This window comes from Sander lucioperca, chromosome 3 (assembly GCF_008315115.2).
Source record: "Sander lucioperca isolate FBNREF2018 chromosome 3, SLUC_FBN_1.2, whole genome shotgun sequence".
In the NCBI taxonomy this organism is placed as follows: Eukaryota; Metazoa; Chordata; class Actinopteri; order Perciformes; family Percidae; genus Sander; species Sander lucioperca.
Genome location: NC_050175.1, coordinates 36,965,892 through 36,979,369, shown reverse-complemented (window position 1 = coordinate 36,979,369; position 13,478 = coordinate 36,965,892). Strand labels below are relative to the sequence as shown.

General features: G+C 43.0%; 1 protein-coding gene across 2 annotated transcripts in view; it reads right to left on the bottom strand.

Moving 5' to 3' along the window:
• Nucleotides 1–2,413: 2,413 nt before the first annotated feature.
• csnk2a2a (casein kinase 2, alpha prime polypeptide a) overlaps nucleotides 2,414–13,478 on the bottom strand; it is a 27,293-nt gene continuing 16,228 nt past the window's right edge. For both annotated transcript variants that reach the window (XM_031323698.2, XM_031323699.2), the window contains exons 8-13: nucleotides 12,588–12,698; nucleotides 12,397–12,498; nucleotides 8,369–8,469; nucleotides 4,772–4,920; nucleotides 3,243–3,330; nucleotides 2,414–2,884 (exon numbers count right to left, since the gene is read on the bottom strand). In XM_031323698.2, coding sequence (XP_031179558.1) covers nucleotides 3,257–3,330; nucleotides 4,772–4,920; nucleotides 8,369–8,469; nucleotides 12,397–12,498; nucleotides 12,588–12,698 — 537 coding nt within the window. In that variant the 3' untranslated portion in view covers nucleotides 2,414–2,884; nucleotides 3,243–3,256. The remainder of the gene's footprint in view (nucleotides 2,885–3,242; nucleotides 3,331–4,771; nucleotides 4,921–8,368; nucleotides 8,470–12,396; nucleotides 12,499–12,587; nucleotides 12,699–13,478) is intronic.

Below are 13,478 nucleotides of genomic sequence, written 5' to 3'. Positions count from 1 at the left end.
AAAATCTTTAAGTCAAAATGAAGATTTTTGAATCAGAGGGACAGACACAGAGCTGTAGCGGAGCCAAAGTAGAACACTTTCTAATTACTTGGCTTTATCGGTTATCAGGTAAATAAAACGCCGATACAGATCATCTGCAAACTGAAAAAAGTGGCCCGATAATCGGTCTGTCCCTAGTCCAAAGACCACAAAGTGGCTGATTCGCATGTCTGTGTGTTCAATATGTAGTGGAAGCGTAGAGACTAGAAGGAGGGCTCGTCTGGCTCCGTCCGAAATCTTAAAAAAACGACAATTGACCATTTTCCAAACCCCTCCCAGGGGAGAAAACAGCTAGATCAGCTGGGGCAGTGGGCGGAGCTTCAAGGCCATTATGGCCGCAGGGCATAGGCGTAATTTACAACAAAAAAAAATCACCAGAATACAGAAAATTAAGTTTGACGTTCAAATTTTAAATTATGCTCAAAATTGGAGATCTCAACCCCCCCAATGTTGAACCCAAAGTCTTACCCTTGCCGCAGGGCATATCATTTTTTGTGGGCCATAAGTCCAAACTGACCCACATTAAATTCCTGCCCTGGCGTACTCTCAATTTGCCACTTTACGAGCTTTGACAGAGCTACGCTAGCTGTTTCCAGTCTTTATGCTAGGCTAAGCTAGCTGTTTCCCGTCTTTATGCTAGGCTAAGCTAACCAGCTGCAGCTTCATATTGGCATCAATCTTCTCCTCTAACTCGCCTCTGCAACAAAGCGATTTATCAAAATGTAGAACTATTCCTTTAAACACGTAGACAAAGTGCCAAAAGGGGCATTTTTTAATTCACCGTTGGGCTTTTTTGAGAAGCAGCGAGTCGTCGTAGTTCCTCACCCAGTCACGGGTCACTGGCTGAGGGGGAAGCGGGGGCGTTGTGGGCGTGCCTTCGATGGGTGTAGAGCTCATCTGCTGTAGCTATCTGTGTGTTTGTAGGCTGCTTCTTACCGTGTTTGACACTAAAAAACTTCAGATGTCAGTCAGGGCATTCATTTTGGGCCAAGCCGTCTGTGAGCAGATTTAAAACGAGGATGTGGGCTCAACAGCAGCAGTAGTTCCAGTTTTTAAACTTACAAAGAAAAACCACATGACCAAAATGTGAATTCTACTCCTGTTATGCATTTTAAAACACTTTGAATTTGAATATTAACATGTAATTCAAATTTACTCTGCTGTGTTTACAATTTCAGCCATTTGGTAAGCAGTTTTAAATTTGAGCAGGTGGTGACCTCATCAAACCTTCGGCCTGGATTCACCTAAACGAATGCACCTATTTGTAACGCACGAATGTTGCACACGTGTTTTATGTTCTGGACAACACCTTGAAGTTCCAGTTTATTTATTAAAAAGTGCACACACTTCGTGACATCTCTGGTCTGTTTCTTGAAGCATCAAAACAAACACAGCTGACAAACTTAATTCACCTGGAAAATGTTTCTTGTGTTCATGAGATTGACAAAAAGTCATCTTTCAGGACCTTGGGAGCTCCATAATTCAACACTCTGAACGGGACCGTTATGCATAACGAGTACTTTAACTTTGTTATTTTAAAAGGAACAAGCCGACGTATTGGGACTTTATCTTATTCACCGTATCCCCCAGAGTTAGACAGACATCTTCTAACCGTATACATACTGGGAACTATATTCTCAGAAGGCGAAGCACTGCTACTTCTGCTACTTGGGCGGAGTGATTTGCTCGCAGCACCTGAGAAGTCCCGTGGTGAGGAGCAGAGAGTAACAACGGTGCTTTTCAGGTGTAGTGCTAATCACTCCGCCCAAGTATCAGAAGTAGCAGTGCTTCACCTTCTGAGAATATAGTTCCCAGTATGTATACGGTTAGAAGATGGCTGTGTCTCATGTGACCTTGTTATTTGTACACGCTGTGATTATACAAATCACAACATGGAAATAGGAACAAGTTGGTGTTATTTTGTCACTTACTGGGAGCAGTAGGCTAGATGGTTACCTCCAGGATCTGTGCTAAGCTAGGCTAGATGGAGCCGGTTACTTCCAGGATCTGTGCTAAGCTAGGCTAGATGGAGCCAGTTACCTCCAGGATCTGTGCTAAGCTAGGCTAGCAGTGGAGGCGTCAGACAGAGTTACAACACGCACGGAGATGAGAAGGGTATGTATGGACTTATCTAACTCTGGGGGATACGGTGAATAAGACAAAGTCCCAATAAGTCGGCGTGTTCCTTTAAAGCAGGGTTGATTAGGGTGAAAAGCTAGCGAGATTTAAACATAGCATCTCCTTGGGGCTCCGTCTAACCTGTCCCCCTGACCTCCGTCTGTGGGGACGGCCATTTGATTTTTTTTTTTTTTTTGATAACAGAAGGAAGAATTTCACACTTTCTGAGTTAAAATGAAAATCAGACACACGCGTCTTTAAATAAAAATGGTTTATTCTCTTTCAATATAGCTTTTGTTCTATCCGTAGCAGAAAAGAGCCGCCATGCCACTCAGTGCTAAAACTGGATCTCGGGTCACCACAGCGTCGTAATGACGGACAAACGTCTTTACAGCACAACACCGGCTTGATACTGATCCAACGACAGTCACTTTGCTCATTTTAAAAACAGTTAGGGGGGGGTGTTGGGAGGCAGGAGGAGGAGGAGTAAGACGAAAGGAGGAAGGAGGGAGGAGGGAGGAGGAGGAGGAGGGGGAGGGGCTCAGATCTGATTTCAGCAGCGTAGATTCCCGTCCCCCTCCCTCCCCCGGGCTTTGCTGGGAGAAGTTTAATCCGTGCGTGTTTGTGTATGCTGCAAAATTGACATCTTGCTCCAGTATGGCTGTTGATGTGGAGGCAGACGTTTCTGCCACGAAAAGGTCACAAGTTGAGGTAACAAAGATTCTTCCTGATTGGACGAAAGAGGAACAAAGAAAGAAAAACAGACCAATCAGAGATTCAACACTGATCATCTGATTTTATTATCGTAGCAACGTTGGGAGTCTGTTGCATTATACAGAGAGGTGTTTCTGTTTTTTAGTCCACCCTCATTAAAAAAAATGGGGTGGACAAAATAATAGAAACACCCGTCTGTGTAACGTAACACCATTCTAACAGCATCACAATCTGCAGCCTTCAAAATGATCAACACCGTAACCTTCATGAAGGAGTGTTGCATTAGTTTTAGCTTGTACCAAATAAAATGGCAACTGAGCGTATATACGTTGAACATATTCAGTTTAAAACAGGCGTGCTGTGTGCGTTACCTGCTCTCTGGTTATCATGTCGCATTGGAGCCGCTTATGGCCTTTGTGCCGTCTGTGTTGGCGTTTGCCTGTTCCTTCACCACAGGATCTGAGGGACAAACGCACATTTTATCTGACAAACTCCACCCAGTCTCAGCTAAAAGAAGCAAATACAGGCATGTCTTTGTCCTTGGGGCCTGAAGTTAACTGGTAACGTGTGTTCAGCGTTTTATGCAGCACAATCGCGATTATAGAAGACTTGTATCATGTGGACGCGCCAACAGTTTTGTTGTCATTACTTAGAATTCCTCATGGGGGGGACAGAAACTACACACTATAGCTTTAAGGGTGCTGCAATTCTTTTCACACCAAGAAGGTTTTAAAATTAAGGAACACGCCGACTTATTGGGACTTTGTCTTATTCCCCGTATACCCCAGAGTTAGATAAGTCCATACATACCCTTCTCATCTCCGTGCGTGTTGTAACTGTCTGACGGTTCCACTGCTAGCCTAGCTTAGCACAGATCCTGGAGGTAACTGGCTCCATCTAGCCTACTGCTCCCAATAAGTGACAAAATAACACCAACATGTTCCTATTTACATGTTGTGATTTGTATAGTCACATCGTGTACAAAAAACAACGTAACATGAGACACAGCCATCTTCTAACCGTATACAAACTGGGAACTATATTCTCAGAAAGGTGAAGCATTGCTGATCTGCTCGGGGCTTCTCAGGTGCTGCAAAGCATATCACTCCGCCCAAGTAGCAGAAGTAGCAGTGCTTCGCCTTCTGAGAATATAGTTCCCAGTATGTATACGGTTAGAAGATGGCTGTGTCTCATGTGACCTTGTTATTTGTACACGCTGTGACTCTACAAATCACAACATGTAAATAGGAACATGTTGGTGTTATTTTGTCACTTATTGGGAGCAGTAGGCTAGTTGGAGCCGGTTACCTCCAGGATCTGTGCTAAGCTAGGCTAGATGGAGCCGGTTACCTCCAGGATCTGTGCTAAGCTAGGCTAGATGGAGCCAGTTACCTCCAGGATCTGTGCTAAGCTAGGCTAGATGGAGCCGGTTACCTCCAGGATCTATGCTAAGCTAAGCTAGATGGAGCCAGTTACCTCCAGGATCTATGCTAAGCTAGGCTAGATGGAGCTGGTTACCTCCAGGATCTGTGCTAAGCTAAGCTAGCAGTGGAACCATCAGACAGAGTTACAACATGCACGGAGATGAGAAGGGTATGTATGGACTTATCTAACTCTGGGGGATACGGGGAATAAGACAAAGTCCCAATAAGTCGGCGTGTTCCTTCAGGCTCACAAACTCTTTGATTCAATTTGACGACATCACTATCTCGGCAGCTAAAAGGCAAAAACCTGCTATTATTTTATCTTTCGTGAACTGTTTATGAGGTCTTATAATAATCTATAATAAACTGGTTACAGTAGTGAGAAAACAATTCAATATTTTTGACACATAACCCCAGCTTTAGCAGTGGCTCTGGCAGCCAGAGGTGTAGGGGTGTGTGGGTGTGTGTGTACTAACAGAAGTAGGGGTGCTGCATGGCCTCGGCTGCCGTCAGCCTCTGCTGGTGGTCGTAGCGCAGCAGCTTGTCCAGCATGTCCAGAGCCTCCGGACTCACCAGGTGCTGGTTCTCTGACTGGATGAACTGCTCCCAGCGCTTCCTCGTTTGCCTGGACACAGAAAAACATTTCACATGACTGAACTCACTATTATTTTTTTTTTGACTAAATACCGCGATATCGATATTGTAGGGTTGACAATTGGTGCTTTCACAAAATATGCCAATCCTTCCAGAAAAATGCGGAGTTTTTTTGTGATTGTTGCGGGCAAAAATCCTTGATTATGCGGCACGTTTTCTTAAAGAATGCGATGGAATATGCGGGATATTTATGCCATTTTATGCGATGAATTTGCGGGAACTTGCAAAAACTGCGGTTTCATCGTGGCTTCATCGCGGGGTTTGCAGCTTTCCGATGATGTTCACATCATGTAATTACGTCACTTCATCATAGGTGTGATTGGCAAAGGACAAAAAAGCAGGAAAATATACGGCGCACCCATGACGCTGCGACAGCCCCCTCCCCCCCTCATTTTAAAAAAAAATAAATAAACCATTAAATGGCACTTTCTGGAGAGTTTTGTGCAAAGAAATGGAGAAATTGAGTCTTACATGATATGTAGGTATTAGGGCATTTAGCATTTACATTACTGTTAATCAGTCATCACTTGATCACACATTGCATTACCTTGTTATAATATAAATAATAGTGCCACATGAAGAGACAGTGCAGCATATGACAGTAGCAACAGCTGAGAAGATTTGGGTCTGTGGTGACCAGGTCCACCTCACACAAACTTCCTTCTCCTATTCTTTCTCCTTACTACCACACCCACCCACACCCACACCCACACCAGCCCACATTACCACGCCCATGCAGCCCCACCCACGGACATTTACGGATTTTTAAACATTTAATGTAACTGGCAAACAATGCTTTCTACTTTTTAAAGAGCACACGTTTATAACAAATTTTTATTTATGCCGTTTGTATGCTGTTACTGTCATTCTCTACAGTATGTAGGTATGTAGTATGTATGTTGTCACTGTCTGTTCAATTGTCCGTGTTTCTCTGTTGACACTGTACATATTAAGTTATAACTCTAACTCTGCAATTTAAATGTTTTTTATGGCTGTCTGTGATTATACTTCAGGGTTTTTCCTTGCTCAGAATTTGTCTTTGCGGGAACACAAAAAGCAGGGGGGGTCCTCCCCCAGGAAATTCTGAGGGTAAAAGACTTCAATTCCTGCATTCTGATACATTTTTAGGCACCAATTTATGGTAAAAATGTCAATATTTATTGCAAGGAAATCACAAAATTCTGGTAGCAGGTAACAATTCAAAATACAAAATATAATGGAATATTATTATATTCAGTAGTCCAGTAAGGAGGCTTTCACATCCAGGACAACAACACTTGACCCTAAAGTCCAGTTTGTTGGATTGACAGGCTACTTAATCAGTGATGTTGAATATAGCCTTGAGTGTAACGGACCACCACAGTTCATACATACATGTGAACCGCGGATTAATTGCAGAGTTTAATCTACATAGTGTAAAACTACTACGTGAATGGGGCACAGCAGAAAGACAGAGCAGAGCGACGCTGCTTGTTCAGGGTTTTCATGTGTACTCCTATAGGCCTACACTTTGCATCAGGCGTTAAAACCAACTGTACCGAATTAGACTACTATTTAACGCGAGACGTTTTTAACCGCTAATAAAACTGTCTCAATTTAATACTGATGCCGTCAGACGGCCGCGCGGACAGACAGCAGTCAGAGTTCCGGTAGAGCTCTGCGCCCGTCAGCAGCGGCTTCTCACTGTACAGCCGGTCCCCCAGAGCAGCATGATCACCGGGAGGGTCCAGCCTGAACCCTGCAAACGGAGATCCCGTTTGAAGGTGACATGCTTGATTTTGACTGAACGTCTCAATTTAAGTAACCTCTGATCGGGTCGTAGCAAATTAAGTAGCTACACTAAGTTTAAGATTAGGTGTTGGTCATTCTCAACACCTTTCTACCCCCCCCCCCACACACACACACTTATCAACTCTGGACTCTGTGCTGCTGCCAGCCTGTGTAACGTACGTTACCCACCATCGATCGACTGTTAGCTTCAGCTTGCTAACGTTAGCTGTCAACCTCCCGACTAGCTAGTGATCTAGCGAGGATTAGCCCTTCAGACCGCAGTGGACTTCAGTGGACTCTCCATCCAATATCCCGACTTCGTCTACCACAACTGCCGGACTCTTTCAAATACATGTACTCCCTGTCTCCGCCGATCACTTGGTAGCGTTGGTCAGCTGTCAGCTTACGCCAGCTAGCTTCTGTTAGCTTCGACCGACTGACGGCTCGCCCAGCACATCTTTTCGCTGTAGAGCTCTTTTAGCCATGTTTCCCGGCTCAACACTAAGTTAGTGTGGGCCACTACCTTTCTGCACTGCCGAAAATGGTGCTCCTAAAATATTCCTCACTGCAACTTCTCAACGTCATCTGCTACATCGCTTCAGCTTGCATTGCCAGCATGCAACAATATTGTCCCGTTGTCGGCTTCAGCTAAGAAGATAGTTCGCCCCCACACGTCCAAAATTCTTATTCAAATAACCTTCCACAACGATTGCAGGCTCTTCGGTGGAGCTCTGCTTTGAATGAAGTTACATCGTGACAAATTAATGGACCACTTGCGGAGTGATATGAAGACATGAGTCAGAGTATGTTTACCAATACCCCCGACCTGTGCCTTGCAACACAAAAAAAAAGAAAAAAAAAGCGGATTTGCATGATTTACGAGAGCTTCATTTTCAGGTCAGAAAAGCCGGATTTACGGAATTATCCAGAAGAATCACACCCCTGCTTCATAACGTTCCCATGGCAACAGGGGAAAATGGCTGCTCTTGTGTGAAGTAAACGCAACATTTTTCAACTTTCTGCTAAGATATATGTGTGACTTTTTTGCAACGAAAATGTGGGGATTATGAAATCATACAAGCCCCGCATAGTTTGCGCTGAAATCGGCACTTTATGCAGCGAAAGTGCGGCGTATTTGAAAAAATGCGGCCCCCGCATAAATATACGGACTTTGGCTGATTATGCGATCGCATAATCACGTTGGGACTGATATGCACACAATGAGATTTGTGATAAATAATCATCAGTTATGTTGATATAATAACTATGTGGTTAAAGGCAAATAATAGAACAGCTAGAACAGTCAGAAAAGTTCAGAAAATGACATCACTTTACTGTAATGCAGCCTCTAAAACCAGGAAAAGACAATGTGTCATATCAGATATACTATTTTTATATATATATATATATATATATATATATATATATATATATATATATATATATATATATACACACATACACACACACACACACACACACTGTATATTACAATATCCAAAAATTAAGACGATATCTAGCCTCATATATCGATATTGATATAATATCGATATATTGTCCAGTCCTAGCTTCAAGTGGTTTTAATACATGTGAATGTTAAATAAATGTTGCTGCTGGTGAACTATTGGGTGTAACATCCTGGTACTCACTGTCCCAGCAGGTCTTTGAAGCGAGTGTCCAGTTCTATGTGATATTTGTGCAGGTAACCGAAGAGCTCCTCTGTGCCGAGAACTTTAGCGATGCGGACCAGCTGGAAAACAACATAGACGCACATTTAATATAACACATGTAGAGCTGCAAAGATTAATCAGTTAGTTGTAAACTATTACATTAATCGGCAACTATTTTAATAATGGGCAGTGGTGGTCTAACGGTTATAGAAGCGAGCTGGTGACCCAGAATCCTCAGAACGACAGGGTGAATGTGTGACTGTGTGAATGTGTGACGGTGTAAATGTGTGACTGTGTGAATGTGTGACGGTGTAAATGTGTGACGGTGTAAATGTGTGACGGTGTAAATGTGTGACTGTGTGAATGTGTGACTGTGTGACTGTGTGACGGTGTAAATGTGTGACTGTCTGAATGTGTGAATGTGTGACTGTGTGAATGTGTGACGGTGTAAATGTGTGACGGTGTAAATGTGTGACTGTCTGAATGTGTGAATGTGTGACTGTGTGAATGTGTGACGGTGTAAATGTGTGACTGTGTGAATGTGTGACTGTGTGAATGTGACTGTGTGACTGTGTGAATGTGTGACTGTGTGAATGTGTGACTGTGTAAGTGTGACTGTGTGAATGTGTGACGGTGTAAATGTGTGAATGTGTGACTGTGTGACTGTGACTGTATAACGGTGTAAATGTGTGACTGTGTGAATGTGTAACTGTGAATGTGTAACTGTGAATGTGTGACTGTGTGAATGTGTAACTGTGTGAATGTGTGACTGTGTGAATGTGTAACTGTGTAAATGTGTGACTGTGTGAATGTGTAACTGTGAATGTGTGACTGTGTGAATGTGTAACTGTGTAAATGTGTGAATGTGTGACTGTGTGAATGTGTGACTGTGTGACGGTGTAAATGTGACTGTGTGAATGTGTGACTGTGTGAATGTGTGACTGTGTGACTGTAACTGTGTGAATGTGTGACTGTGTGAATGTGTGACTGTGTGACTGTAACTGTGTGAATGTGTGACTGTGTGAATGTGTGACTGTGTGACTGTAACTGTGTGAATGTGTGACTGTGTGAATGTGTGACTGTGTAAGTGTGACTGTAACTGTGTGAATGTGTGACTGTGTGAATGTGTGACTGTGTAAGTGTGACTGTAACTGTGTGACTGTGTGACTGTAACTGTGTGACTGTGTGAATGTGTAACTATGTGAATGTGTGACTGTGTGAATGTGTGACTGTGTGACTGTAACTATGTGACTGTGTGAATGTGTAACTATGTGAATGTGTGACGGTGAATGTGTGACGGTGTAAATGTGTGACGGTGTAAATGTGTGACTGTGTAAATGTGTGACTGTGTGAATGTGTAACTGTGTGAATGTGTGACTGTGTGAATGTGTGACTGTGTGAATGTGTAACTGTGTAAATGTGTGAATGTGTAACTGTGAATGTGTGACTGTGTGAATGTGTAACTGTGTAAATGTGTGACTGTGTGAATGTGTGACTGTGTGACGGTGTAAATGTGTGACTGTGTGACTGTAAGTGTGACTGTAAGTGTGTGACTGTGTGACTGTGTGAATGTGTGACTGTAACTGTGTGAATGTGTGACTGTGTGAATGTGTGACTGTGTAAGTGTGACTGTGTAACTGTGTGAATGTGTGACTGTGTGACTGTGTAAGTGTGACTGTGTAAGTGTGACTGTGTAAGTGTGACTGTGTAATTGTGTGAATGTGTGACTGTGTAAGTGTGACTGTGTGACTGTGTGAATGTGTGAATGTGTGACTGTGTAAGTGTGACTGTAACTGTGTGACTGTGTGAATGTGTAACTATGTGAATGTGTGAATGTGTGACTGTGTGAATGTGTGACTGTAACTATGTGACTGTGTGAATGTGTAACTATGTGAATGTGTGACTGTGAATGTGTGACTGTGTGAATGTGTGACTGTGTAAGTGTGACTGTAACTGTGTGACTGTGTGACTGTAACTGTGTGACTGTGTGAATGTGTAACTATGTGAATGTATGACTGTGTGACTGTGTAACTGTGTGACTGTAACTATGTGACTGTGTGAATGTGTAACTATGTGAATGTGTACGTGGCCGGTACGTCTCTGCAGCACCACGGTACTTAATTTAAAATGGTTTGACACATATTTTGCCTTTAACAAATATTGCGCTCCCCCTGACATATGGATATTGCACAAGTCCATGTTGCGATTTTGATAAAATTGTGATTAATTGTGCAGCCCTATTTCTTAAATGTGAATATGTTCTAGTTTCTTCTCTCCTCTGTGACAGTAACTGTATAACTAACTGAATATCTTTGAGTTGGGGACAAAACAAGACATTTGATGACGTCATCTTGTTCTTTGGGAAACACTGATCCACATTTTTCACCATTTTCTGACATTATATAGAACAAACAACTGATCCATTAATTGAGAAAATAATCAACAATGAAAATAAAAATTAGTTGCAGCCCTAAATTCATCAGCTACATCCTGCCGATACATTTCGTTAGAATTACAAAGTATAATATATGAAAACAAATACATTTCTGCCCCAATATGTGATTTTTGATTTTAGCTAGAGGTGATAATATGATTTAAAGAGCGAGAGCTATGTTTGTTACATTACATGTCATTTAGCTGACGCTTTTATCCAAAGCGACTTACAATTAAGTGCTTTCAACTGTGAAGGTTCAAACTACAGACCACAAGTAGTAAGTGCAAATACAGTAGCTTTAAACAGGCAAAGCTACAAAGAGACATATGAAAGTGCAGGTTCGAAAGTGCATGTTCAAGATTTTTTTTTTTTTTTTTTTATCCGAGGTGTAGTCGGAAGAGATGTGTTTTTAGCCTTCGGCGGAAGATGTGTAGGCTGTCGGCCATCCTGATATCGATGGGGAGCTCTCTTTGGGAGCCAGGACAGTGAACAGTCGGGATTTCGTTGAGTGATTAGTTCTCCCCCGCTGTGACGGGGCAGCCAGCAGTTTGGCTGATGCAGAACGAAGTGGGCGGGTTGGGGTATAGGGTTTGACCATGTCCTGGATGTAAGCGGGTGCTGATCCGTTCGTGGCCCTGTACGTAAGTACTAGTGTCCTGAAGCGGATGCGGGCCGCAATTGGTAACCAGTGAAGAGAGTGGAGGAGCGGTGTAGTGTGAGAGAACTTGGGGAGATTGAAGACAAGTCGAGCCGCTGCATTCTGAATGAGCTGCAGGGGTCGGATGGCACATGCAGGCAGGCCAATCAGGAGGGAGTTGCAGTAGTCTAGACGTGAGATGACTAGAGCCTGAACCAGAACCTGAGCCGCCTTCTGCGTTAGAAGGGGACGTATCCTTCTGATGTTATGCAGCATGTATCTACACGATCGGGTGGTTGCAGCAATGTTAGCAGTGAAGGAGAGTTGGTCGTCAAGTGTTACGCCCAGGTTTCTAGCAGTCTTGGTGGGGACTACTATAGAGTTGTCAATTGTTATAGTCAGGTCTTGGGTAGGAGAGCCCTTCCCTGGAAGGAAAAGGAGCTCAGTCTTGTCGAGGTTGAGTTTCAGATGGTGTGTAGACATCCAAGAAGAGATGTCAGTCAGACAGGCCGAGATACGTGCTGCGACCTGAGTTTCAGACTCAGGAAAGGAGAGAATTAGTTGGGTGTCATCTGCGTAGCTGTGATAAGAAAGGCCGTGCGACTGAATGACAGACTCGAGAGAGTTGGTGTACAGAGAGAAGAGGAGGGGACCCAGGACTGATCCCTGAGGAACGCCAGTTTTAAGTGGGCAAGGTTCTGAGCTAGATCCTCTCCAGGTTACCCGGTAGGTTCGGTCTGTCAGGTAAGATGTGAGCAATGAGAGCGCAGAGCCTGAGACACCCAGATTTCGGAGTGTCGAAATGAAGATCTGGTGGTTCACTGTGTCAAAGGCAGCAGAAAGATCCAGAAGGATGATAATGGAAGAGAGAGAGGTTGTTCTAGCGATGTGAAGCTGCTGTTTGTGAGGGATATGAATCGTTATCGGAGCCGTTACCTGGTCGTAGTTGTCCTGGCCGTGAAAAAACGGTTCCTTCAGAAAGATCATGCTGGCCAACATGCAGCCTAGACTCCACATGTCCAAACTATAGTCATACATCTGGAGGGAGAGAAAGGAAATCACACGTCAGGAATTATTATGCAACATTTTGAAAGAGTTGTATTTTCCCCCCCTCCGAAATAAAATACCTGATAGTCCACTAGCAGCTCAGGGCCTTTGAAATATCGAGAGGCCACCCTGACGTTGTATTCCTGAGCGGGATGGTAAAATTCTGCCAAACCCCAATCTATAAGACGCAGCTGAGACACAGAGAGGAAACACTCATCACTTCATCTGGTTGATGTCACAGGGTTATGCATTGCTATTTCTTTTTAAGTTAATAATAAAATTATCAAAATGATGAACTATTAGAGGGAGCAGCATTAGAACAAGACACACACACACACACACGAGCCCGACCGATATATTGGCGGGTCGATATATTTTGATGTTCCTCTGTTCTGTTGTGACAATAAAACAAACAAGTTTATTTTTAAACTGCATTATGTTATTTTAGTGAGGACTCATAAATAACTACAGATAACTAATGTTAGGGAAATCTGTTTGTTTTGTCACGCGTTTCTGGATTTAAAAAATATATATATCGGCCAATAAATCACCAAATATTTGTATTGATATCGGCCCTAAAAAATCCTTTGTCACACACACACACACACACACTACAAAAAATAAAAATGCGTCAACACTGGCATTTCTCACTAGTTTGACAAAAATCTGCCAGACCAGGGTTCCAGACTAACTTTTTGCCTTGGTTGCACTGGTGTGCCTAACTTTTTTATTTAGGTGCACCCAAATTTTTCCTCTCGTCACTGTTAACGCTGAATGGGGATACACGATATATAGCTCTGTATTTGTTTTTACCGAGTGGGCTAAATGTTCAGTTTTAAGTCAAAGCCACTTTTCAAAAGCTCTTTTATTAAAACAGATTGTGATTAAAATAAAATGCAAAGACAGGGTTTCCTTTACCAGTTTGAAAATATACAGCTGCAACACATTCAGAAAGTTATCTGAAATAAATA